This window comes from Eurytemora carolleeae, unplaced genomic scaffold (assembly GCF_000591075.1).
Source record: "Eurytemora carolleeae unplaced genomic scaffold, Eaff_2.0 scaffold945, whole genome shotgun sequence".
Lineage (NCBI taxonomy): Eukaryota > Metazoa > Arthropoda > Copepoda > Calanoida > Temoridae > Eurytemora > Eurytemora carolleeae.
In genome coordinates this window covers 204,720-231,049 of record NW_019397004.1, presented here as the reverse complement: position 1 = coordinate 231,049, position 26,330 = coordinate 204,720, and the positions used below count along the sequence as shown (strand labels likewise).

The following is a 26,330-nucleotide window of genomic DNA, read 5'->3' as shown; positions in this document are numbered from 1 at the left end:
TTTGAAAAATGTTTTATTTTTACGATATCTTTATCTTTGCAACCAGATGGTGTTGGTGTTAACCTTTGATATTTCAAACTTAGATTATTTGATCTAACAGAATTTTTAGTTTGAAATATCAAATGTCTACGCCACTGGTTTGTATTGAGTAGAAGTTTGTGACACAGACTAAATTCCTTTTTTGCCATTTAGCAGTATCTACCACTGTGAAAATAATTTAAAAATATTTATTAAAAGCGGTGTAAATCGATAAATACAACATTTAACAAGAATTAACAAGCAAAAAGCAAAAAATAGAAAAATAAATCACATAGGAGAAAACAACTACTGGTTTCCTGCCCTGCATTACTATTCGACATAAACTGAGCTTCAAGTCATAAAGCCCGATTCAGTTTTCAGACCGGTTTTAAACCGGTTTTAGGACCCTGATCTGGATTTGATCCAAGCATTTACAAAGAACAAGTCCAGATCAAAACTTAAACGGGATTTTAGACAGGCAGCACTGAAATACCATGCATCAGCTGACTGCCGGACCAACAGCCAATCAGGAGCCGAGTACTACGGTTAACAGCAGAACAGAAATGGAGGGAAGAAAATGTCGTCTTTGTTTTAATCACAAGGATACAATGCACCTTCTCATTCAGCTTAATGTTATTTAACAAAACATTCAAAAACAAAATAATAAAAATAAATCTTTACATATTTTCTGCCATGCACTACTTTAAAATCTTTCCGAATTAGCATTCATAAAATTAAAAACAGACCTTTTTGTGTTAGTTTAAAAAAATATATTCCTCTGCATTTTGTATAAATAGCAAAGGTTACTTTGTCATGGACAATAGTTGAACATGAGCAGGGGTTCATTTATAAACTTTCAGGGTTTTATTTTTAGGTTTTTAGACCTGCAGGGTTTCAATTGGATTTCTTAAGTTTAATTCAAAGGTTATGATATAGAAAGGTTGAATTTCTCAAATTTAGTTTAAACACTGATATGGAAAGGTTGGATTACTCTGGTTTAGTTTTAAAAACTGATATGGAAAGGTTGAATCTCTCTAATTAAGTTTAAACACTGATATGGAAAGGTTGGATTTCTCCAGTTTTGTTTAAACACTGATATGGAAAGGTTGGATTACTCTGGTTTAGTTTAAAAACTGATATGGAAAGGTTGAATTTCTCCAGTTAAGTTAACACTGATATGGAAAGGTTGGATTACTAAACACTGATATGGAAAGGTGAACCAGGGATATGTTCTTCTCCCCATTTCACAAAGAGAAGATATTGTCCTTCTTCACGGAGAGAATAGGTCACCCTGTACTCCTTGTTGCCTTCATGTCTAAGTATAGTTTAAAATATTAGTCTGGATATTTCTAAAAATAATGCTTACATAAAAAAAAATGTTATCTAATAAATTTAGATAAGTTACTATTTGAAGACGCCAGTGCTTAGAACCCATTTCGTTTGATCGGATCCAGGTTATTAACATTCCTTCCAGATTTAATCATTTTATAACAAATTAAAATTTCCCTTATTGTTTCTTTCTTTTTTTCGCTTAATTTTTTGCTGAAACTTGATGGCTAACAGATATTTTGCCCCTTGGATCCGGATTCGTGGATCCGCAAATTTGTGTGGATCCGGATCCAGGAAGCCAAAATGTTACGGATCTGGATCCTAAATACTGGAAGACGTGATAGCAAAATTGACAATGATATAGAAGTATGCATTTACTTTTTTTTGGAGGTAAAAAGATATTGTTATTTGCATTTCACCATTTTAAATTAAGAACATTAGAAGTATGCATGTGAAGCATTTTTTCTAAGTACTGTCAAAATGAAGTATATATACTTTGTATTATCAAAAAATTTAAAAGCTGAAAGCATGAAGTATCCGCTGTACTGTGCGCATTTTACTTCATTTTCACCTTTGGTCCTTCATAAGGCGTTAATTCCGTAAAATCCTTGAAAATTATAAAAAATAAAAAGAGAGCTCTTGGTGATTTAAATTGATATTAAAGGGACTGTAAACGTTATTTCTAGTGAACCTCCATGCAAAGATGGAAATGTTAAATTTAGATCGATACCTTTAAAAGCTTGCCTGATAAAGTATTAATCAGAAACCAATTTTAAAATGTTGCCGCCTTTTGACCAACATTACCGACCTATGATTCCCCCAACAGAGGGAGGTTAGGTTACCTAGCACCCTTGGGACTATTATGTAAAATAATATCACCCGCTCCACGAAGTTTTCAGAAAAAAATTCGCGCATTTTCATCTCAAAAGACAATAAAGTTGTGTACAATTACTTTTTCATAAATAAAATATTTTATAAACAAAATATTTTACTTCACCACGGGTTCCCTTAACTTCCCTGTAAAATAGTTTAAAATAATTATTTTTAATTAAAATTGACTCTTTGTTTGCAAATATAAGCAGTTCGTTTTTTACTCTGCAGAAAGCTTGAATACAGCTAAATGCACAAACATAGAAGTACCACGATATCTTTCATATTAATAATCTGTTAAAGGTTTCAAGGGTATTGTTGTGTATCAGACACTGGACTCTGACATATTTGTATAGAGGATCGCTTGAAATAACACTTACAGTCCCTTTAACAAATGATTATATTGTACATATATGTTTTTTTTGAGGTGGAATATTGGAATTAATTTTTATTTCAATTATTAAGAATACATTAAAGGGGTTAGGCATGTTTTTCCTTTCGTATTGATAATTTGTGCCCAAAATTTCATATATTTTCCCCTTACAATTATTTATTTTCCCATGTTCGCAAAAAAACATAAAAATTTTATTTTGCCAGGGGCATTGTGCAACCATACCTAACTTTTGACGGGAAATGATTTTCAAAAAAAGGGGGGAAAGATTTTTTAAGGAAATATAATGTATCTGTATTACCTGACATGAACCTCTTCACAGGGTGTATCAGGGCCATACACTCCGACAAACAGAACATTACTTCCCCCTGCACTACAGTCGACTAGGAAACTGTTCTGTCGACCAACCCGGGGTCGATCTAGTCCCTCGCCATGGGCAACACAAGCTGAAGCCTCGCCGGAGAACTGGATTGGGATATTTCGACTGTTATTCCTGGACAGAATAATACTTTTTTATCAAAATAAAACTAAATAAGAACTAACATTTAAGTGTAGGAAATCACTTATAACTGAATCATTTTAAAACCAGTATACCAAATTCTTTAAGCTTCCAAGTTCAGCTAAAGTAAATTGTAAATCTTAAACGTTTTCAATTATAACTCTTTTGATTAAGACGCTGTTGAGAAGAAGAAACATGTTTTAGTCGGTTTTTATATGTATAATGTAACCGACTATATTTGCTTTTCCTATGCTTAAGCGTAAAATCAAAGCTACAGGAGCTACAAAGTTACAAAGTTGTACTAGAAGTGTCGCATGAATTTGCTACAGGCGTTTTAATTACGACAAAGAATTTCAAAAACTATTTTTAAAAAATGTTTAACTATAGCATACTGAAGTAAGTTTGTTTGATTTTCCAAACTATAATCTAGCGGATGAATTCCATTGTCAAATATTAACAGAAGATTATAAAGATCTAAAAGGTCAACGTTTCCCATAAACACTGACTAGTCCCTTCAATTTACCTTGACTCTGAGTTTGACTCTTTATAAACAGTTTCTTGTTTGAAGAGTGTGTGCTGGATAGTTTCCATCGTCATACTTGTACTCTCCCTCCTCTGTTTAATGTACTCTGTACCCGGTACACCACCTCCTCCTGTACTGGAGACTAGAGTACCTCCGGTAGAATGCACCTGAACAAACACCGGGTCAATGTTAGTATTACTATTTTATAAAGAAACTCAAAAAGGAACTTTTGTGATGTGGACATCGTTTTCAGTGCTTGATCTTAATCTTTTGTTAATCTGCAGATTATTCTAATCTTTATTCGATATCCCGCATGGTAATCCTACCCAGTCAGAGTTTAAAGGGAGCTTTGGTCAGGAGAGGATTAACTAAAATGAAGATATGGAGGACAGGTATGGCTTTCTATAGAAACTCACTCAAACTAAAAGTGCCTACAGTGGATGGATATCGAGATCAAGAAATCAGGATCATGAGTGATGAGTATCCAACACAACTGTTTACTTGAGACAGACACTAGTTTTCTAATCCCTATATTTTACACCCTGATATTGTTAACTAGGATTTTTAAACATTTTGTTTTGTAATCTTGGGATTAAGCCTTGATCTCTATCTTATTCAGACCTATAGAATAATCTACATATATCCCGTGGTGATGGTACTTTAATTGATGGATTTCTAAATAAAAGTGCCCACATTATATATCAAGTTCAAAACTTCAAGATTAGCAATATCAACAAAAAGTTCCGTTCCTGCGGTTCTTGATTCCCAAATCGATATCACGCAAAATTAAATAAATTAAATAAATTAAATAAATTAAATAAATTTAATAATAATAATAATAATAATAATAATAATAATAATAATAATAATAATAATAATAATAATAATAATAATAAAATAATAATATTACCTTTATCGACCTCTACACAGTCCATATCAACCTTACTAGGTCCATCAACTGTAACGGACAGGGTCCCTGCTCCGACCTCGCTTGTATCGATCACGAAAGACGACCTCTCTCCGACCTTGACCTGCTCTAGTCCTCGTCCAAGTACTTGAACTCGTCCTCCAGACGGTCTATCTCCACCAACCTTAATCTTGAAGGGACTGCCTGGAATGTGCACTCCATCTGTGAAAATAAAATAGGTTAAAATAAACCGTAAATGTTATTCAAAACTATGTAGCTTCGCAGTGAGCAGTTCTTGGACAAATTAGATTATTTAGATTATAATATAAATAAACCTAATAATAATATTCATAATATATATAAACCTAATTGAGGAGTATAGCTTGATAATTACTGAATTAATTAAAGCCCCTGTTGAATAAAATTGAGCATAACCATGAACATGAATGATAAAGTAGACACAATAGTTTCATAAAAGTGAATATAAAGGTACACACGGAAAATATAAATGGGTTTTCTTTAACATTTAAAGTTAAGCCAATCTTTTCATTTTTCGTTTTGACATTTTTAATGTTAAAGTAAAACAATTTCATAAAGATTAAATCTAACTTAAATAATTGTAAAATTTACATTCAAAATCGTGTGAAAAGAAAAGTATCTTATAAAGTAAAAATAAAAACTATGTTAATCTTTATCAGGTTTCATTAACAGTAATTTGTGTTATAATATTGTAATTCATAAACAAATTGCAATAATAGACGTATTCTGTCATCGACTTCATTTAAAATACAATTTAAAACAACAATAATTCATGCATAATAACAAAATAAGTCCTTAAATAAACAATAAAATATAGAAAATTCTAGATTAAGAATTTGTTCACTAGAATCCTAACTTTGAAGCATTCATAAAACCCCTTGTTTGGACAAACTTAAACTAACCTAGTTTAGCGTGCAGATAGTGAGTTCCCTCCTCCCTTGGGACGAATCTAACTGAGTACTCGTCTTGTCCTACTTGGGATATATAGCAGTCGTCCTCTCGTCCTTGAAAAGTTCTATTATATTGGACAGCATTTTACAAGACATTTGTTATACAATTTTTATATTAGCTTTTTCATGCACAGGTGTTTCCATAAATATGGCGACTTGGAAGTATCTTCAAATTGACGGATATGTTAAAACCTTTTCCGAATTTTTATTTTGATAAATTTAACAAAATTAGCGAAGTGAGACCCATATAACTGCGGAATATGAAAGAGACATTTAAGAAATATTACAGGGTCACCCATAAAAGATGAGGCTGAAAAAACGACCTGAAACATATAAAATATGCCAATCATACAATTTTATTAAGTCTTTTGAGTTGAATATGGTAGTTTCATGGCTTATTTTATGATTTGGCAAAGGAAGAAAGAAGTTGCATGGAATCATAAAGATAAGGAAACAGACAGTGTATATTCCGTACAGTCATCTCTAAACAGACAGTGTATATTCCGTACAGTCATCTCTAAACAGACAGTGTATATTCCGTACAGTAGTCTCTAAAGTCTCATAATTTGTGAGTAACCCTGTATGTTTAATTAATGACTTTAAAAACAAATGGGTTTAACGTTAATTAAAAAATTAACTTTTATGTGAGATGGGCCTTAGACCTCTATGCACAACGCAATTACTATGTTTTATTTCAATGTACTGTAGTCTCACAGTCCTCTTCCTATTCCACAGTTTTCTGTTTCCTGCTCTACCTGAAGGTGAAACCATCTTGCACTGTAGGTTTCCAGCTGCTCCGTTCTTAGAGAGCAAGAAAGATTGCGGAGAGTTCAACGAAACCTTCTCCTGGTCGAAGTTAGAGACACGCACCTTTAAATTTTATAATTATTAAAGAAAAAATTTGGCAATTTGAAAAAATAACAACAAATTTAAACTTCTGTTGCATTGTCATAAGATAAAATCAAATTGTAATGTCCGGCTATGAAAAATAATTGATGCCTCTCAAAAAAGTATTGATTTTTTTAGATAAGTATTAATATAAAACATATTTTTTTTATAACCCAACTATACATTAAATTCTTCGCTCATAAATACATTTAATATATTATTTATGTTGGTTAGTCTGTTTTTACAGTATTAAATATAAAACAGTTCAAATTTATGCTAAAAAATATAAAACTGCCTTCTGAATGGTTTACAAGGATAGAGTTGTTTCTAACAATATGCTTCCTACTCTGAATAGACTGGATTAAACCAAGGATATCAACCCACCTTGTCTGCATGATCAGATCTAGGGATAATAAAGACTCTGTAAGGAGATCTAGGGATATGTTGATCATTAAACCTAATTCCAACACTATACTCTCCTGGTTCCTAGACAGAAAGTTATTAAAGCGTTTATAAGATTTTGAACCCTAACTTCATTTTCATTTTACTAATATTTTACCTCAACAATGTAGGAAACATAGCAGGAACCATCCTTTCTATCCTTGAAATCTATCTGGGCTTTTGATGGACCCTCTACACTGATTGCCAGAGATCCTGGACCAGCCTCTCTGGTCCATACATTAAACTCTGCTGGGGCACCCTCTATCCCTCTCTCCAAACCAGGACCACCTGCAGGAAATTTTAAAATAAATATGTAAGAAGAGCTTCAAAAAGTTAAGTGATAAGATTAAATTATGATCTAAAACAAATGAAGCAAAAGTTAACCTGCATGGACCCTGTGAGCTCCTGAGTCTGTAAGTGGTCCAACAGTAAACTGGAAAGGAGAACCAGGAATGTCCATCTCTCTGTATCTTACAGTCACAGTATGGACTCCTAACTCATATGGCACAAAATTCACAGCAAAAACTCCCTCTTCAAGCTCGGTGATGTTGGCATTGGTAACCTTTCCTGAGGGTGAGGCAACAACAGCCTCTAAATCTTTTAAAAGTATACCTGGCATCTTGAAGGTTAATCTACTCTGGCTTCCAACCTCTGTGACCGGAACAGCTTCCCTAATGCGGGTCATATTCTCCTTTTTCTTCTCCAATCCCTCTCCAGTTATAGGAACTTGATATGGGGATCCAGGTATATGAGAATCTGCAAACTTAATATTTATATTGTAGAAACCAGGCTCTGTTGGCTTGTATTCAACATCAAGGGTACCATCCTCATTATCATTGCATTCAATCTCTGCTTTAGAAGGTCCTTCTATTGATAGAGATAGACCACCATATCCAGCAGATTTTGTATTGATTTGAAACATATTGTTAACATGAGTCATACCCTTCTGCAACCCATCCCCTGATACTCTAACTCTACTTGCATCCCCAACTTCTTGTGCATTGACAACTATCTTGAATGGAGAGTTTGTAATGTGCTTTCCATTTTTTTGCACAGAAACTTGATGCTCTCCAACTTCCCTTGGAGTAAAGGATATTCCAATGTTTCCTTTTGGAAGCTTCTTCAAGAAACACTGTTCTAGGCCGCCAGATGGGCTTTCAATGAAAGCTTTAAGAGATCTGATATCAGACTCTGAAAGATCTCCAGGGAGTTGAAGCTCTGAACTGGAACCAACTGAGATCTGATTTTTTTTCTTGTTATCCCCGGTCACTTTACATGTGAAGGGACTTCCAGGAATGTGTTTGTCAGCAAACTTTGCAATTATTTTGTATTCCCCAGGTGCTGTAGGAAGATAGCTGACACTCACAGTTCCATCCTTGTTATCTAGACAGTTTATTTCAGCCTTAGATGGTCCCTCCACAGCAAGAGAAAGGCCTCCAGCCCCAGCACCCTTGGTACTGATATCAAATTTGGCAGGTTCTCCACAAACACCATGGGTTAATCCAGAACCATGGGCAAAAGCTTGTCCACTGGCAGGTCTGGAAACATGGAACTTGAAAGGACTTCCCTGAACCTGATCTCCATTGTACTTAACATCTAGGTAATGTAACCCATCTTCTGAAGGCTGGTATTTAATAGATATAGTTCCATTGTTGTTGTCATCAATATTAGGTTTGTCCACAGCGCCTGATGGTCGCCTAATTGTAGCATCAATTTGACCCCCAGCAGATGGAAGAGGTATGCAGTTCAAATTTATTTCATGAAATTGTGTTGATGTTCTTCGATCTTCAGTGTATCTTTGGTGAATATTGATAACTTCATGACCATCAGGAATGAAATTTGCTCCAACTCTTAGTTCACCAGATTTTGTTCCATGGAGAGGATACCAATCTTCATCCATTTTTCCAATATTCATTACTTTGCCAATGTCAATATTCATATTACCTATGCAGACATCTTTGCCAAACTTGTCTGAATCATACAAAGTAATGATAATGTTTCTATCTTTAGGGTTATTGGGAATATCTAAGTCATATTGAACATTGAAATTGGGATCTTGAGTGTTGTATGTAACTGGGGTCCTGTACTCATTTTCTCCATATTGAATAACAGCATATGGGTCAGACTTGCCTATTATATCTGTCTTCATTAGGTCCTTTGCACATAAAAGGTCTAGTTTGATTGTACCAAGTTTATCTTCAGGTTCTTTTCCGTATCTTGGATCTCCAAGTGAGCCACTGTCAGTAGAACTAGGTTTTCTTCCAGTGAGAATGTCTTTAACATTCTTTGCACCTCCATGAGATTGTCTCTGATCATAAGATCCTTTCCTGGAGGATTGGCTTGAATAATCTCCATAGGATCCTTTCCTTGATGATGAGCTGTCATAATCTCTTGAGTCTTTTCTAGATCCAGGGTCAAAACCTGATCTTGGTGATGAGCCATAATGAGAAGAGTTGTAATTGTTATCGGGTGAAAAGTCAGCAGAGAGCTGGATTTGTCCTGATTTGACATTGTCCAATGGAACCCAAACATCAGCCAATGACTGGCTATGCTGCAAACTGGGAATGTCAATATTTGTTGCTCCTAAAGATTTATCTTTTCCAAATTTGTCACTGTCAAAAATCTCAATATTGAGAACATCAGGGCCATTAGGGAGGAGTGGAATATCGGCTTGGAAATTCCATTCTGGATTCTGACTGTTTTTGATGGTGTTTGTTTTTACCTTATCGTTTCCATAAGTTACAACTGCATAGGGGTCAGATTTCCCTAACATGTCACCTTTAACTAAGTCCTTTGCTTGAATAATGTTTAAATGTAAATTGCCCGGTATGACATCTGAATCAGTGCCACTTGGTTTCCTGTGAGATCCAGAACTTTTTCTGTCAGGAGAACTAAATCTTAATTGGCTTGGTTTTTTCTCCATTGGACGCTTACCATCAAATCCATATGGCTGGGATTGACCAAACTTATCATCTGGATTAAAGTCAGCATTTATCTGGATTTTTCCAGATTTTACTCCATTCAAAGGAATCCACATGTTATCCAGAGGACTGTTGTTCACAAGGTTTGGAATATCTATTTCAGCAGACCCTAAAGGTTTATCCTTTCCATGAGAATCTTCATCATAAAGATCAATAGTCAGGTTTTGAGGACCATTAGAGTCAACAGGTATATCACACTCAAAATTCCATTGAGGGTTTTGATTGTTTTTTACAGTATTACTCTTAATTTCATCATTTCCATAGCGAACAATTGCATATGGATCTGATTTACCAATCAGGTCTTTCTTTACAAGATCCTTGGCTTGAACTATTTCAAGATGAATATTACCAGAAGGAATTTCATCATAGTCTCCAGGTCGCCTTTGGTCTCCTAGTCCACTTGGCATAGGACTATCATACCCACTTTGCTTTCTACTATCAAATCCACTTGGTTTCCTACTATCTGGACCACTTGATTTTCTACTTTTGCCCACATCATCATCACTTAGAGGTTCTTCATTGTTTCCAAGTCTGTTTTTAGCTCCCATAGCTCCTCCTCCTCTTTTTGTTGCTTGATAATTTAATGAGTTAGGATCTTCAGGAGTATAATCTGCAGAGACTTGCACATGCCCTGATTTGGCTCCTCTCAAAGGAATCCAAATATCTTGCAGAGGTTCTCTGTTTGCCACATCAGGGAGATTCAATATTGCTGCCCCCAATGATTTGTCCTTTCCAAACCTATCACTGTCCAAAATCTCAATCTTTAAATCAGCAGGACTGTCAACATCTACTGGAATATCAACATCAAAGTTCCATTCTGGATTTTGACTGTTCTTTACCACTTTAGATTTAACCATGTTTCCATCATGTGTAACTGTTGCATAAGGATCACTTTTCCCAAGCATATCTGACTTGACTAAATCTTTAGCCTGCTGTACTTTCACATGAACATTTCCTGGTCCTGGGAATCCATCACTTGCTCCAGGAAGTCCACTTGATTTTCTACTTCCTAGTCTGGCCGCATCAGTTTCATCCATGTATTTTTTGGGTCCACTTTTTGAATCTCCATTTTTGTTTGCTGAAAAACTAACCACTGAGGGGCGTTTCGAACCAGAACCATTTTCATCTTCAGGAGAGAATGCAGCAGATAGCTTGACCTTTCCTGATTTAACACCATCAAGAGGAACCCATGTGTTATCAATTGGAGTGTTTTCAATGATATCAAGCACATCCAGATTAGTACTTCCCAAAGATTTATCTTTGCCAATCTTGTCACAGTCAAAAACTTCAAGCTTTATAACTCTTGGACTGTCCTTATCAACAGGAAAGTCTCCTTCAAACTCCCAAACAGGATTCTGATTGTTCTTTACTGGGTTGGTTTTCAGTTTATTGTCTCCAAAAGTGAGAACAGCATACGGATCTGATTTTCCTATAATGTCAGCTTTCACCAAATCCTTGGCTTCTGTGATTTTAAAATGAAGATTACCAGAGGGAACATCATCTTCACTGAGTCCACTAATACCTCCCTGATCCGGAGATGCAAGCCTGCTTCCCTTTCTATTGCCAGACAGAGCACCACTCTGTTTTCGTGAGTTTGGACTACTAGCATAGTCACCTTCATCATCACTACCATCACCTCTGCCTGACTTTCCTTTCATTCTATCTCTTGTTTCTTTAGCCCCTCCTCTACTTGGTTTTCTATCCTTCTTACCAAGGTCCCCTTCAGGTGTAAAGTTTGTGGAAACCTGAACTTTTCCTGATTTTACTCCATCTAATGGAATCCAATCTTTGTTCAAGGGGTTTCCATTTATTACATCTTTAACATTGATATCAGCTGAGCCCAAATGTTTATCTTTACCTAATTTATCAGCATCAAGAATATCAATTTTGATTTTACTTGGACCCAATTCATCAATAGGAATTTTAGCTGTAAAATCCCATTCAGGATTTTGGCTATTCTTTACAGTATGGGTTTTCAGCTTGTCTCCATCAAAGCTGATGACAGCATAAGGATCAGATTTCCCAATAAGGTCAGATTTTACCAAATCCTTGGCTTGAATTATATCAAGTTGGAGAACCCCTGGAACCAGATCATTTTCATCATAGTTTTCTCCAGGCCCCTTGTCATGGATTCCATGTGAACCTACACTGGATTTTTTTCCATGAGCAGGATCATTTAAACTAGATCTCACACCCGAATGCTTCTTCACCCTTCCATCCGAATCCATAGAATCAAAATCAGGTTCAAATTCTGCACAGACCTGAACCTCCCCAGACTTTGCATTCTTTAGAGGTAACCATAAATCAAACATTGGCCCATTCTTTGCTAAATCAGCAAGATCAATATTGACTGTGCCTAGAGATTTATCATTGCCAAATTTGTCAGCATCAAAGACCTTGATTTTTACATCATCAGAATTGGCTTCATTCACAGAAAAGACTACCTCATGATCCCAAACAGGGTTTATATCATTCTTCACTGTCTTTGTTTTAGAAGTATTATCTCCACAAGATATAACAGCATAAGGGTCTGACTTGCCAATCAGATCAGATTTCATGAGGTTTTTAGCCTTGCTAAGGGTCAGCTTGATGTTGCCTGGTGGCAACTCAAAGTGATCTCCAAGCAAATTTCCGGAACTATTTTTTCCTCTCAATGCTGATGATCCCTTCCTACTTCCTGGCCTTCCATCTTCATCACCTAACAAACTGCCAGAACTCAGTTTTGCTTTTGTCCCTTTAAGTCCCTTCAGCTTATCATCCTCGCCTTGATCAGCAATACTTTGCCTTCCTTTGCCATGTCCTGACATTCTTTCATCACCCATCATTCTACCATCTAACATATCATCATCAAATGGTGTAAAATTTGTGGCTACAAGGACCTCTCCTGTTTTGACTCCATCTAAGGGTATCCACATTTCTGAATCAGGATAATGTTCATTTATAAGGTCCTTTACCGGAAGACTCACAAAGCCAATAGGTTTGTCTTTGCCCAACTTGTCTTGGTCCAATACTTTAATTGTAAGAGACTCAGGTGTGTCATCCCCAATGTTGAACGTGCCTCTAAAGTTCCATTCAGGGTTACGAGAATTTTTTACAACATCTGTTTTAAGAGTTTGATCTCCAAGAGTCAAAACTCCATAGGGATCTGATTTTCCCACCAGATCTGACTTCACTAGGTTTTTAGCAGCCAAAAGTTCTACACTTAAAATACCATCCTTTAATCCAGAACTTCCAGTCACACTAGTTTTATTCTTGGGCTTAATCTTGCCTGCAGGGTAACCAGCATTATCCTGAAGTGATTTGGGAGAACTAACTCTAGAGTCTGGGCTGGTCATTCGAAGAGGTTCAAAGTCAGCTGACATCAGAACTTCTCCTGATTTGGCACCCTTAAGTGGATACCAACCAGGGGGAAGCATACCCTTAGACATAACTTCATCAATATCAAAGTATGCAGAGCCAAGAGGTTTGTCCTTTCCTATCCTATCAGAGTCAAAAATATCCACTCGAATTCGGTCATCTCCCTGGTCAGGAACATTAAAGTTTGCATCATAGTTCCAGTGAGGATTCTGACTGTTTTTGACTGTATTTGTTTTGAACTTTTGATTGCCATGCGAAATAATGGCGTAAGGGTCAGATTTGCCAATCATATCTGATTTAACTAGATCCCTAGCTTCAATGAGAGTTACATGGATCTTGCCAAGATTAAATGCATCAGGGTTGACAGAGACTCCAATCTTGCTTTCTTTTCTGCTTCCTGAACAAAAATATTGTGAATTTATTTAAAGAACAAATATGTTGAGAAATATTTAAGATTTAAACAATAATACTGAGAGATTTTTTAAATGTTCTGAAAAGAGTGATCATTTTTAAAAATAAAAAATACCTTGTCCTGCAGCAGCTGGATTACTTGATATATCTGCCCGATCTAGCTCCTCTAGGTCAGGGTTGCTGTTCATTTTGAAAGGAGAACCTGGCACATCCTCTCCTCCATATTTAACCTGGACCTGAAAAGACATCACATAGTTTTTATCTTAATTATTTTTGGAGGCAATAAAATAAAATCATTCTTGCCTTATATGGTTCACCAACAGGTGGAGGGACATAGCTCACATCATGTAACCCTTCTCCAACAGGAGTTATACTTGGTACCCGTCCAATAATATCTCCATCAAGATCTAAAATGTTAACGATTTGACATTCAGAATAGATAAATTCTAAATTTATGGAACTTCAAAAGTGAGATTTCAGGACCTCTGGTATTAGATTACCTTTAATCTCTACTGAGATGGGTGCAGGACCAGTCTTTGTAGAATCTACCATGAAGTTAGTTGGTTTACCAGGGAACACTTTACCCTTCTCCAATCCGGGACCAGACACCTTTACTTTACTGGCATCTGCTGGTCCTTCCCCTTTACCACCTTAACAAAGATTATTTACAACTGTTCTATACATTTGAAAACCAGGTAATTAAAAATTTCTTTCAATTGTGACTTCATAAAACAATGTTAGGACAAATATTTTTCTCTCTAAAATTATGATTTATCACACTTTATAACTTATATCATATTCCTAAAGAATGAATTAAAACTAGGACAAATAAGGTAGTGGGAAGTGAACTTTAGGTTTCCATATTTGGATTGTTCAGAAAGGATTGATAAATGTCCTGGTTAATAGATCAATTATACTTTGTTTGCATTCATTGATCTTATCTTTTGAAAGTCATCAGTTCAGTTGTACAAGAACATAAACCTGTCAGCTTGAAAGAACATGAACCAAGGAAGAAATATTTAGGTTGATCAAAGAATAAGAAGATGAAAATAAAACAAAAATACTGAGGAGAAGAAATTATGTAGTCTTTATTCTCTTGATAATAGAAAAATTAAATTTTTCATACTAATTTTAATGCATTAGGAATATCTAAACTCTTAATATTAGTTATAAAAACGTTTATGATATTGAGCAAAAGATAAAAATTACTACCAGGATATTCAAAACTATTAGATATGGAGTAATCATAACTTGTTAATTTCAATGTCAAATTTAAGTATGCACAATATTTTTGTTCTGATCTGAAAAAAATCACCTTTAACAGGCTTGTGTTGGTCAGCAGAACTATAGCTAGAAGGTAAATCTTTAGATGGAAGAATATCAGAACTTAGAAGAATCTCACCAGATTTGACACCCTTAAAATATATACATTAAGTATTTCAAAACTTTAAATTTAAATATTTCTCTAGTTTACCTTCAATGGAAACCATTTGGGTTCTTCGCCATCTAAATCTATTGGATTGACTTCTATCTTACCAAGGCTTTTATCTTTCCCAATCTTGTCTGCATCAAAGACTTCCACACTACAATAATATCATGAAAAAATATTTTCAAGTTTTTGTTTTTGTTTTTTGTTAGAGGAACTTACATAAGATCAGTGTTATCCCCAAGATCCATATCAAAGTTAGAAGAATGATCCCACTGGGGGTTCAGAGAGTTTTTCACTATATTTGTCTTGTCTGACTGATCTCCATACTTCAAAACTGCATAGGGATCAGATTTTCCAATCAGATCACTCTTGATTAGATTTTTTGCTTTGATAAGATCAACCCTAAGAATAGGTCCATCATCTTCAACACCTCCTAAATTTCCAGATTTTCTTCCATGATTTCTTGGTATTTCTGAAGATTTTCGGCTCCCTCCTTCTGTAATGTAATGAGGCATTGAGATTTGTGATTTAAACTTAAACAAAGAAGTTTGTTTAACAATTTACCTTTAATGGGTGATCCATCACCAGTAAGTCTTGTTGGAGACTGTCCTACTGCTAGAATATCTGAACTCAGTAATATTTCTCCAGATTTAACTCCTTGTAGGGGAAACCATCTTGGCTCAACAGAATCCAAATCTGCTTGGTCAAGAGTTACCTTTCCAAGAGACTTATCTTTACCCAGTTTATCTGCATCAAACACCTCAACACTAAAAACGTTTTTACTCTATAAAAGCAAAACATTTTATGAGCACAATAGTACTGGATTCCACAACAAAACTGAGCTTAAATGCCATATAATTCTCAAGAAGTATTTCTTTAAAAAAGTAAAAGAAATGTTTAACTGAGTTCTTGACACAAAGTAAAGTTTTATAATATCTATAACTTTGAAACCTGATGGTGTATAAAATTTCAAACTTTTACTTTTTGATCTTACAGAGTTTATAATTAAAAATATCAAAGGTTTAAAACTCCAGAGCTGAAAACTTTAGAATTATGAATATCAAGATTAGTGCTTGATCTCCTCTTCATATTAATATGCAGATTAATTTAAAGCAAGTGTCGAAAATGAAACAAATCAGAGTGTAAATTACAGAAACCAATCGGCCAATCAGAAATTTTGCTAACAATAAATGAAATAACTGATAAATATCCTTCAAGGATATCCAAAAGAGATAATTAAGAAGAAAATAAAGAGAGTTTATAGTGAGTATCAAGATTTACATAGCATTAAGGGTATCCATACAAAGAGTTTTCAGCTCAGGTTGCAAAGATATTGGGATTAGACAATCATAGTGTGGTGTGTGGTTAAGTCAGAAGTAGATATATTAACTACTTACATAAGCTTGGTGTCATTATCTTGGTCTAGTTCAAAATCTGATGTGTGATCCCACTGTGGATTCAGATTATTCTTGACAACCATTGTCTGGTCTGACTGATCTCCATATTTCAGAACTGCATAAGGATCTGATTTCCCAATGAGATCGCTTTTAATAAGGTTCTTTGCTTTAATGAGCTCAACATGAAGAGTGGGACCATCATCACCGACTCGTCCCAGATTTCCTGATTTCTTTCCTTCTTTTCCTCCAGACTTACCACCATGGACATCAGAGAGTCCAGAGGGTTTCCTGCTTCCTGTTTTTTCATCGTCAGAACCTTGAAGATTATTCAAATAAATCTTTATTTGCCATTAAAGTTATAATTTGATCTTAAATAAATAAATAAATTAATAATAGTGTAACCAAAAACTTTTATTTAGGGCTGGGCACGTTCGAACTTTTTCTAGCCGTTTTGTTACCGGTAAGTTCCAACCATTAAAAAAGAAAAATTTCAGGTGGTCATAAATTTTATAAGAATGGAACATTAGTTTTGTTAACAGCATTTACCATTTTTTTAAATTACTTTTAGTTAATGATCTTTATTAATAACGTTGCGCCGTTAACAGTCTATTTTAGTATTAATGGCGTAAAGCACCAACAAATTTTTTCAACAGTTATGCAATTATTAACGATGCAGCCATAAACAGTCTTTTGTAGTATTAATGGAATTAACGGTTTGTCAAAGTAGCAGTTGAGCTATATCTATCTTTTTCTGCATGGACTGAGTAGCATTTAGATATCCAAATCAACTATATTTATCCTATTCTGAGGAGAACCCAGATTCTCTCACGACTGGACACGGCTGGACTCGTGATTTTTAATCAAAATTCGAAGGTGCTTTAATCTATTCTCCGCATTTAAAGTTGTAAACACAGAAGGCTACATTTAAAACATTCAAACATATAAAAATCTTTTTTAATGCAATTTAAAGAAGAAAAAAAACAAAATTCACTGTTTGAAAAAAAATCGGTTCTGGTTTCGTTTTCAATCATTATTTTTTCTTTAAAAATGGCTAATCCGTTTCGTTATTGGTTTAAAAATTAACTATTTTTGCCGTTTGTTAACAGATGCTTCCGTTAATTTTTGAAAAACTCCATTACATTAACAGAACTTCGCCCAGCCCTACTTTTATTTATTTTTTATCATTCCACCCAAAAGGGTTGAACCCTTTGCTTTAACTGCCTTAACAAGATTATAACAATGTTATCAATTAAACTCAATATCAAAAGAATACCTCCAACAGGTCTTAGTTGTCCATCAGCACCTAACCCATAGAGAGATTGTCCAGGAGCAAGAATATCACCATTTAACAAGATTTCTCCTGATTTGACTCCTTTCAAAGGAAACCATTTTGCTTCTTCTCCATCTAAATCTCTAGGATTTATCTCAACTACGCCAAGAGATTTATCTTTACCAAGCTTATCAGCGTCAAACACTTCAATGCTAAAAAACAAAAGTAGAAATTGAATATTTTCAAGGTAAATGCACGTGTTAAACAAGGTTAAATATACTTACATTATGTTTTCATTATCTCCTAGATCCATATCAAAGTCTGATGCATGATCCCACTGTGGATTAAGATTATTCTTGACAACCTTTGTCTTGTCTGACTGATCTCCATACTTCAAAACTGCATAGGGATCTGATTTTCCAATTAAATCACTCTTGATTAAATTCTTTGCTTTAATGAGCTCTACATGAAGAGTGGGACCATCATCACCAACACCTCCCAGATTTCCTGATTTCTTTCCTCCTCTTCCTCCAGGCTTGCCACCATGAACATCAGAGAGTCCAGAGGATTTCCTGCTGCCTAATGTTTCATCGCCAGCACCTTTAAAATTATTCATATTATTATTAATAATTTAACTATTAACATCAAAATACTTAAGATCACCTTATGGAAGTTATCTATAACAGAGACTGTAATCAATAACTATAAGGGTGTATCTTATTTTTATATCATTCTACCCAAAGGCCTCTTTTTTATCATCTGCAGGAGCGTGAATAATGCTTTAACAAGATTCTAGCAAAGTCAAACAATATTATCAGGAACTGAATTACGCACCACTCTGGATCAAATTATTTCTCTGGTGTATTAAATCCATGTAAAACATAATTGGTTGAATTGCTTCTATAAAGTTCATGGATTTCTCCTTTTGATTAAATTTGAATCTGTAAAGCTCAATTTCTAATAATTTACCTCTAATAGGTCTTTGCTTTCCATCAGCACCTAATCCAAGAGCAGATTGTCCAGGAGCAAAAATATCAGCATTTACTAAGACTTCTCCTGATTTGACTCCTTTCAAAGGAAACCATTTTGCTTCTACTCCATCAAAATCTCTTGGGTTTATCTCAACTTTACCAAGAGATTTATCTTTACCAAGCTTATCAGCATCAAACACTTCAACACTAAAAAAATTTATGTTAAAAACCTGTAAAGTAAATGTAAGTGGTGAGCAAGACTAAATACTTACATTATGTTTTCATTATCTCCTAGATACATATCAAAGTCTGATTCATGATCCCACTGTGGATTCAGGTTATTCTTGACAACCTTTGTCTTGTCTGACTGATCTCCATATTTCAAAACTGCATAGGGATCTGATTTACCGATAAGATCACTCTTAATTAGATTTCTTCCTTTAATGAGCTCTACATGAAGAGTAGGACCATCATCACCAACACCTCCCAGATTTCCTGATTTCTTTCCTCCTCTTCCTCCAGGAATACCACCATGGACATCAGAGAGTCCAGAGGATTTTCTGCTGCCTGCTCTTTCATCATCAGAACCTTGAAATTTTTCAAAACATTTTAAAAATTACATCATTGAGGTAAATTTAATAAATAGAATGTTAAAAAAGACATAATTTTATTTTAAATACCTCCAACCGGTCTTTTTTGTCCATCAGCACCTAACACATAAGGAGATTGTCCAGAAGCAAGAATATCAGCATTTAATAATATTTCTCCTGATTTGACTCCTTTCAAAGGAAACCATTTTGCTTCTTTTCCATCAAAATCTCTAGGATTTATCTCAACTTTACCAAGAGATTTATCTTTACCAAGCTTATCAGCATCAAACACTTCAACACTGTAAAAATTTAAAAATAAATAGTCATCAATCGTTCTATAAGAAAAGGTTTCAATTTTTATTTGTATAATACTTACATTAAGCCTCCATTATCTCCTAGATCCATATCAAAGTCTGATGCATGATTCCACTCAGGATTTAGGTTATTTTTGACAACTTTAGTCCTATCAGACTGATTGCCATATTTCAAAACTGCATAGGGATCTGATTTACCGATAAGATCACTTTTGATTAAGTTCTTTGCTTTAATAAGCTCAACATGAAGAGTAGTACCATCATCACCAACACCTCCAAGATTTCCTGATTTCTTTCCTTCTCTTCCTCCAGACTTATCACCATGAACATCAGAGAGTCCAGAGGGTTTCCTGCTTCCTGCTCTTTCATCGTCAGCACCTGGAAGATTTTCCAAATTATCCTTTAAAAACTTCAGCAATATTACATGTTCATTGTTTCACAATATTCAAATTTGAAAATAATACCTCCAACAGGTCTTTTTTGCCCATCTGTACCTAACCCATAAGGAGATTGTCCAGGAGCAAGAATATCTGCATTTAATAAGACTTCTCCTGATTTGACTCCTTTCAAAGGAAACCATTTTGCTTCTTCTCCATCAAAATCTCTAGGATTTATCTCAACTTTACCAAGAGATTTATCTTTACCAAGCTTATCAGCATCAAACACTTCAACACTGAAAAACATTAAATTCAAATAATTAAAAATGGTGTCTTTAAGAAAACTTTATACTACTTACATCAAGTTGTCATTATCGCTTAGATCCATATCAAAGTCTGATGCATGATCCCACTGTGGATTGAGATTATTCTTGACAACCTTTGTCTTGTCTGACTGATTGCCATATTTTAAAACTGCATAGGGATCTGATTTACCAATAAGATCACTCTTGATTAAGTTCTTTGCTTTAATAAGCTCAACATGAAGAGTGGGACCATCATCATCAACTCCTCCCAAGTTTCCTGATTTCTTTCCTCCTCTTCCTCCAGGTTTACCACCATGGGCATCGGAGAGTCCAGAAGATTTCCGGCTTCCTGCCCGTTCATCGTCAGAACCTTTAAGATTAATCAAATTAAAATTTAATAATATCATTGTCATTAACCTACACAAATAAAACCTAATTTTATTTTGAATGCTTTTTGCATATAATTGATACATGTAATACTAATGGTTTGTCATAAATATATCATGAAGTCTAAAAATTTGAATACTCTCTAAAATGTACCTTCAACCGGTCTTCGTTGCACATCAGCACCCAACCCATAAGGAGATTGTCCAGGAGCAAGAATATCTGCATTTAATAATATTTCTCCTGATTTGACTCCTTTCAAAGGAAACCATTTTGCTTCTTTTCCATCAAAATCTCTAGGATTTATCTCAACTTTACCAAGAGATTTATCTTTACCAAGCTTATCAGCATCAAACACTTCAACACTAAAGACATTAGATTAAAATAATTAAAATCTAGTCTTGAAGAACAATATAAGTTTATAATACGTACATTAAGTTTTCATTATCTCCTAGATCCATATCAAAGTCTGATTCATGATCCCACTGTGGATTCAGGTTATTCTTGACAACCTTTGTCTTGTCTGACTGATCTCCATACTTCAAAACTGCATAAGGATCTGATTTACCGATAAGATCACTCTTGATTAAATTTCTTCCTTTAATGAGCTCTACATGAAGAGAAGGACCATCATCACCAACACCTCCCAGATTTCCTGATTTCTTCCCTCCTCTTCCTCCAGGCTTACCACTATGGACATCAGAGAGTCCAGAAGATTTCCTGCTTTCTGCTTTTTCATCGTCTGAGCCTTTAGATTAATCAAATTAAAAATCAATAAAATCTTTGTCATTTAACTATACAAATGAATCAAAATTTTATTTTGAAGGCTTTATACATATCAATGATAGATGTAATCCAAATTGTCAAAAAGATATCATGTAGTCAAAACTTTCATACTCTCTAAAACATACCTCCAACAGGTCTTAGTTGTCCATCAGCAGCCAACCCAAAAGGAGATTGTCCAGGAGCAAGAATATCAGCATTTAACAAAATTTCTCCTGATTTAACTCCTTTCAAAGGAAACCATTTTGCTTCTTCTCCATAAAAATCTCTAGGATTTATCTCGACTACGCCAAGAGATTTATCTTTACCAATCTTATCAGCGTCAAACACTTCAACACTGAAAAGGTCAAAATGAAATTAATAAAAGTAAACAATGAACAACCTTGTCAATAAAAAACAATCATAGTAAAAACACTTACATTAGGTTTTCATTATCTCCTAGATCCATGTCAAAGTCTGATGCATGATCCCACTGTGGATTCAGATTATTCTTGACAACCTTTGTCTTGTCTGACTGATCTCCATACTTCAAAACTGCATAAGGATCTGATTTACCAATAAGATCACTCTTGATTAGGTTCCTTCCCTTAATGAGCTCTACATGAAGAGTAGGACCATCATCACCAACACCTCCCAGATTTCCTGATTTCTTTCCTCCTCTTCCTCCAGGAATACCACCATGGACATCAGAGAGTCCAGAGGATTTTCTGCTGCCTGCTCTTTCATCATCAGAACCTGGTAGATTATTAAAGTCATTTAATAAAGTTTAGAATACGACATCAATTGATTTAACACATATACTGTTAAAATACATCATTTTTTTTAAATACCTCCGACAGGTCTTCGTTGTCCATCAGCACCTAACCCATAAGGAGATTGTCCAGGAGCAAGAATATCAGCATTTAATAATATTTCTCCTGATTTCACTCCTTTAAGAGGAAACCATTTTGCTTCTTCTCCATCAAAATCCCTGGGATTAATCTCAACAACGCCAAGAGATTTATCTTTACCAAGCTTATCAGCGTCAAACACTTCAATGCTAAAATACATTTTGTTTAAGTTAAATGCTTTAATGTATAAATTATAATAGTTATCTAATATCTTAAGAGAAAAACTAAGTTTTTAATACTTACATCAAGTTGTCATTATCGCTTAGATCCATATCAAAGTCTGATGCATGATCCCACTGTGGATTAAGATTATTCTTGACAACCTTTGTCTTGTCTACCTGATCTCCATACTTTAAAACTGCATAGGGATCTGATTTTCCAATCAAATCACTCTTGATTAGATTTCTTCCTTTTATAAGCTCAACATGAAGAATAGGACCATCATCACCAACACCTCCAAGATTTCTTGATTTCTTTCCTCCTCTTCCTCCAGGCTTGCCACCATGGGCATCAGAGAGTCCAGAGGATTTCCGGCTTCCTGCTCTTTCATCATCTGAGCCCATAAGATTAATTAGATTATAATTCAATAACAACTTTCTCCTTTTATTATATAAAAAAAAATTTCAATTATATTTTAAAGACTTTTGTATCAATAATAGATAAAATACAAATGGATTGTCAAAAAGATATCATGTAGTCTGAAAAATTTTTTAATATCTAAAAACGTACCTCCAACAGGTTTTTGTTGTCCATCAACACCCAACCCATAAGGAGATTGTCCAGGAGCAAGAATATCTGCATTTAATAATATTTCTCCTGATTTGACTCCTTTCAACGGAAACCATTTTGCTTCTTCTCCGTCAAAATCTCTAGGATTTATCTCAACTTTACCAAGAGATTTATCTTTACCAAGCTTATCAGCATCAAACACTTCAACACTGAAAATATCAAATGAAATGATTAAAGACAAACAATAAACATTCTTACAATGAGAACAACCATAATTAAAAACACTTACATTAGGTTTTCATTATCTCCTAGATCCATATCAAAGTCTGATGCATGATCCCACTGTGGATTCAGATTATTCTTGACAACCTTTGTCTTGTCTGACTGATCTCCATATTTCAAAACTGCATAGGGATCTGATTTACCAATAAGATCACTCTTGATTAGGTTCCTTCCCTTAATGAGTTCTACATGAAGAGTAGGACCATCATCACCAACACCTCCAAGATTTCCTGATTTCTTTCCTCCTCTTCCTCCAGAAATACCACCATGGACATCAGAGAGTCCAAAGGATTTTCTGCTGCCTGCTCTTTCATCATCAGAACCTGGTAGATTATTAAAATCATATCAAATATCATTTTACTGACATTCAATAAAGGTTAGAAAACGACATCAATTGACTTAACACATATACTGTTAAAAAACATCATTTTTTAAAAATACCTTCGACAGGTCTTTGTTGTCCATCAGCACCTAACCCATAAGGAGATTGTCCAGGAGCAAGAATATCTGCATTTAATAATATTTCTCCTGATTTGACTCCTTTTAGAGGAAACCATTTTGCTTCTTCTCCGTCAAAATCTCTAGGATTTATCTCAACTTTACCGAGAGATTTATCTTTACCAAGCTTATCAGCATCAAACACTTCAACACTGAAAATATCAAATGAAATGAATAAAGGCAAACAATAAACATTCTTGTTAATAAGAACAACCATAATTAAAAACACTTACATAAGGTTTTCATTATCTCCTAGATCCATATCAAAGTCTGATGCATGATCCCACTGTGGATTAAGATTATTCCTGACAACCTTTGTCTTGTCTGACTGATTGCCATACTTCAAAACTGCATAAGGATCTGATTTTCCAATAAAATCACTCTTGATTAGGTTCCTTCCCTTAATTAGTTCTACATGTAGAACAGGGAATTCATTATCAGAGTGACCAGTTTTTTTTCGGCCATCATCTGCTCCTGAACCAAGCTTTCCAGATTCTTTTCTACCAGCTGACCCAGCTTTAACAGGATTAAATCCAATATTCCCATCTTCAGCTTCGAAATCAGCTGTTAACAGAACTTGACCGGACTTGACACCTGAAAATAACAAAAATGAAGTGCCACATCAAATTTAACAAATTATATAGTAATCTGATAGATTGCCAATACTAATTATTTTGATTATGTACCTGCTAAAGGATACCATTTTCCAACTGCTAGTTCCCTATTTCTGTACAGCTCTCCTAAATCAACCTCCAGGGTCCCTAAACAATATGTTGTTTTTAAAAAAGTATAGTTTTAAGAAAATTATTATAAAACACTGTCCAGCAGGGCCCAAGGGGCGCATTTCATTTCGCACATAATAAGGTGCAAAACAAGAGCTTAGCAATGTTTATTAACAGAACTGTTGTAATCCTCTTTTCAAAATATTGTTGGAATTATTATAATATTCTTTAGCCTACAGATATGAGTTCATGGCTCAGTTTCTTACCTAGAGATTTATCTTTCCCCAATGTGTCCTCATCAAACACTTTAATAGAGACAGTGTTGAAGTTGGATTCGGGAACCTGGAGTTCTACTTCACAATCCCAAACTGGGGTCTAATAATTTAAAAACTATATCAAAATTTGGTTATCATGGGGAATGGGGATTTCTGTATATAATATAATAAATATTTTAAAAAGTTAACATTAGATTTTTTGTAACGATATAAGCAGGGAAATCTTAGTGCATACAGAGATTAATGCTTGATTTCAATTTTTTGTTAATCTGCAGATTAATTTAATCTTTTTTTGATATCCCACAATTGCAGCTAGTCAGTGGTTAAATGAAGCTTTGCAAAGCGGAAAAATAATTGAAATGAAGAGATTGATACTCAAATATCTAGATCAAGTGATCTGGAATATGAGTATCCGACACAAAAGTTCCCAGCTATATTATTCAAATGAAAAATAGATCCAAAAATCCGGTTTATTTAACATTTTTGAATTCTTGCCAATGCAGTGTTAAATAAAAAGAAAGTTATATACAAGTATTATTAAAAAAGAGACAATAAAATTAACAGTTATTTATATTGGTGTGATTTTATTCTTCCTTTTTGTTTTTGTCAGGTTTACAATCCTTCATTAGTTCTCTTGTTATGTTTTTTTTACAATAGTCATATTGATGTAGCAAAAAGCATGTAAACATAATATTCTGTAAACTTGCAGTGAGTTGTACGTCATAAATGATTCAGTGTTTTAAATTTAGACATAATAATATTATTCATTGAAACTGCGTTTCAATCGAATACTTAACATGATTAGCTCAAATCATGCGACATACTTAAATTATGCTTTAAAATTTGGGCAGAGGTAGATTGACTGCGCTATTATACAATGCTCTTAATCATGTGATATCAATAACATTGTAGGAATTGAATTACGCCAATTCCTGTTAACTTTGTAACTTAAGCTATTGAATAAAGTTAGTTGATTGAGACTCTGCTTTTGATTATGTTATCAGAAGCCTAAGTAAGCATAGAAGACAGCTTTGGTTCTTGTTGAAACATACGAGCGGAGATCTTTGCTAGTTGATTTAGCATTGAATCGAATATAGCTTGAAAGATAGCTTGGGTCCTCATTTAATTATACGTTATAAGTTGAGAGAGTTAGTATTACACTTTTGGATGTTTGTGTCCCTGTGTGGCATTTAGAGCCAGTCCTGGTTGAGTATAGAGTCTAAGTTTAAGTCCTATACTATAGGATACTTGTGTCCCTGTGTGACGTTTAGAGCCAGTTCTGGTTAAATAATAAATATAGAGTTAGATATTTTGACTGTGTGTCCTTTAGAACCGGGGAACTGTGATAAAATGATAGCATAGAGGGACATGTCTATTCACCATTAAAAAACCTTGTTTAAACAAAAATAAATGAGATTATCCATATTTTTTACTTTTAAAAGGTATTATTGTGTATTCTGTATTACTAAGATAACGGCCTAAAAAGGTACACAATTAAATAGTTCTAGGC

General features: G+C 34.5%; 2 protein-coding genes across 2 annotated transcripts in view; both read right to left on the bottom strand.

Moving 5' to 3' along the window:
- Positions 1 to 212: 212 nt before the first annotated feature.
- LOC111711017 (filamin-B) lies at positions 213 to 3,820 on the bottom strand. Its single transcript, XM_023485240.1, has 3 exons — positions 3,631 to 3,820; positions 2,910 to 3,101; positions 213 to 1,333 (listed from the first exon to the last, which is right to left on the bottom strand). The coding sequence occupies exons 1-3, from the start codon at positions 3,702 to 3,704 to the stop codon at positions 1,213 to 1,215; spliced, it is 387 nt and encodes a 128-aa protein (XP_023341008.1). The 5' UTR covers positions 3,705 to 3,820; the 3' UTR covers positions 213 to 1,212.
- A 718-nt stretch (positions 3,821 to 4,538) lies between these two features.
- Positions 4,539 to 26,330, bottom strand: part of LOC111711011 (uncharacterized) — a gene marked incomplete at its 3' end in the record, with an annotated part of 64,442 nt that continues 42,650 nt past the window's right edge. Inside the window, exons 22-55 of the mRNA XM_023485229.1 lie at positions 24,812 to 24,920; positions 24,510 to 24,584; positions 24,057 to 24,417; positions 23,767 to 23,975; positions 23,333 to 23,648; positions 23,044 to 23,252; positions 22,558 to 22,867; positions 22,255 to 22,463; positions 21,844 to 22,159; positions 21,553 to 21,761; positions 21,074 to 21,389; positions 20,798 to 21,006; positions 20,312 to 20,627; positions 20,040 to 20,248; positions 19,638 to 19,953; positions 19,352 to 19,560; positions 18,944 to 19,259; positions 18,670 to 18,878; positions 17,985 to 18,300; positions 17,704 to 17,912; positions 16,431 to 16,746; positions 15,598 to 15,800; positions 15,253 to 15,529; positions 15,079 to 15,187; positions 14,920 to 15,019; positions 14,105 to 14,254; positions 13,908 to 14,011; positions 13,720 to 13,840; positions 7,240 to 13,590; positions 6,974 to 7,143; positions 6,799 to 6,900; positions 6,282 to 6,396; positions 5,479 to 5,580; positions 4,539 to 4,759 (exon numbers count right to left, since the gene is read on the bottom strand). Coding sequence (XP_023340997.1) covers positions 4,539 to 4,759; positions 5,479 to 5,580; positions 6,282 to 6,396; positions 6,799 to 6,900; positions 6,974 to 7,143; positions 7,240 to 13,590; positions 13,720 to 13,840; positions 13,908 to 14,011; positions 14,105 to 14,254; positions 14,920 to 15,019; positions 15,079 to 15,187; positions 15,253 to 15,529; positions 15,598 to 15,800; positions 16,431 to 16,746; positions 17,704 to 17,912; positions 17,985 to 18,300; positions 18,670 to 18,878; positions 18,944 to 19,259; positions 19,352 to 19,560; positions 19,638 to 19,953; positions 20,040 to 20,248; positions 20,312 to 20,627; positions 20,798 to 21,006; positions 21,074 to 21,389; positions 21,553 to 21,761; positions 21,844 to 22,159; positions 22,255 to 22,463; positions 22,558 to 22,867; positions 23,044 to 23,252; positions 23,333 to 23,648; positions 23,767 to 23,975; positions 24,057 to 24,417; positions 24,510 to 24,584; positions 24,812 to 24,920 — 13,389 coding nt within the window. The remainder of the gene's footprint in view (positions 4,760 to 5,478; positions 5,581 to 6,281; positions 6,397 to 6,798; positions 6,901 to 6,973; positions 7,144 to 7,239; positions 13,591 to 13,719; positions 13,841 to 13,907; positions 14,012 to 14,104; positions 14,255 to 14,919; positions 15,020 to 15,078; positions 15,188 to 15,252; positions 15,530 to 15,597; positions 15,801 to 16,430; positions 16,747 to 17,703; positions 17,913 to 17,984; positions 18,301 to 18,669; positions 18,879 to 18,943; positions 19,260 to 19,351; positions 19,561 to 19,637; positions 19,954 to 20,039; positions 20,249 to 20,311; positions 20,628 to 20,797; positions 21,007 to 21,073; positions 21,390 to 21,552; positions 21,762 to 21,843; positions 22,160 to 22,254; positions 22,464 to 22,557; positions 22,868 to 23,043; positions 23,253 to 23,332; positions 23,649 to 23,766; positions 23,976 to 24,056; positions 24,418 to 24,509; positions 24,585 to 24,811; positions 24,921 to 26,330) is intronic.

What these genes read in the sequence shown, in the direction of transcription:
- LOC111711017 (XM_023485240.1), bottom strand. Translation starts at nt 3,704, where the DNA reads ATGACGATGGAAACTATCCAGCACACACTCTTCAAACAAGAAACTGTT. An exon ending in GAGTCAAACTCAGAGTCAAG is followed by an intron (nt 3,102 to 3,630) that starts GTAAATTGAAGG and finishes TATTCTGTCCAG; the next exon opens with GAATAACAGTCGAAATATCC. An exon ending in TGTGAAGAGGTTCATGTCAG is followed by an intron (nt 1,334 to 2,909) that starts GTAATACAGATA and finishes AACTATACTTAG; the next exon opens with ACATGAAGGCAACAAGGAGT.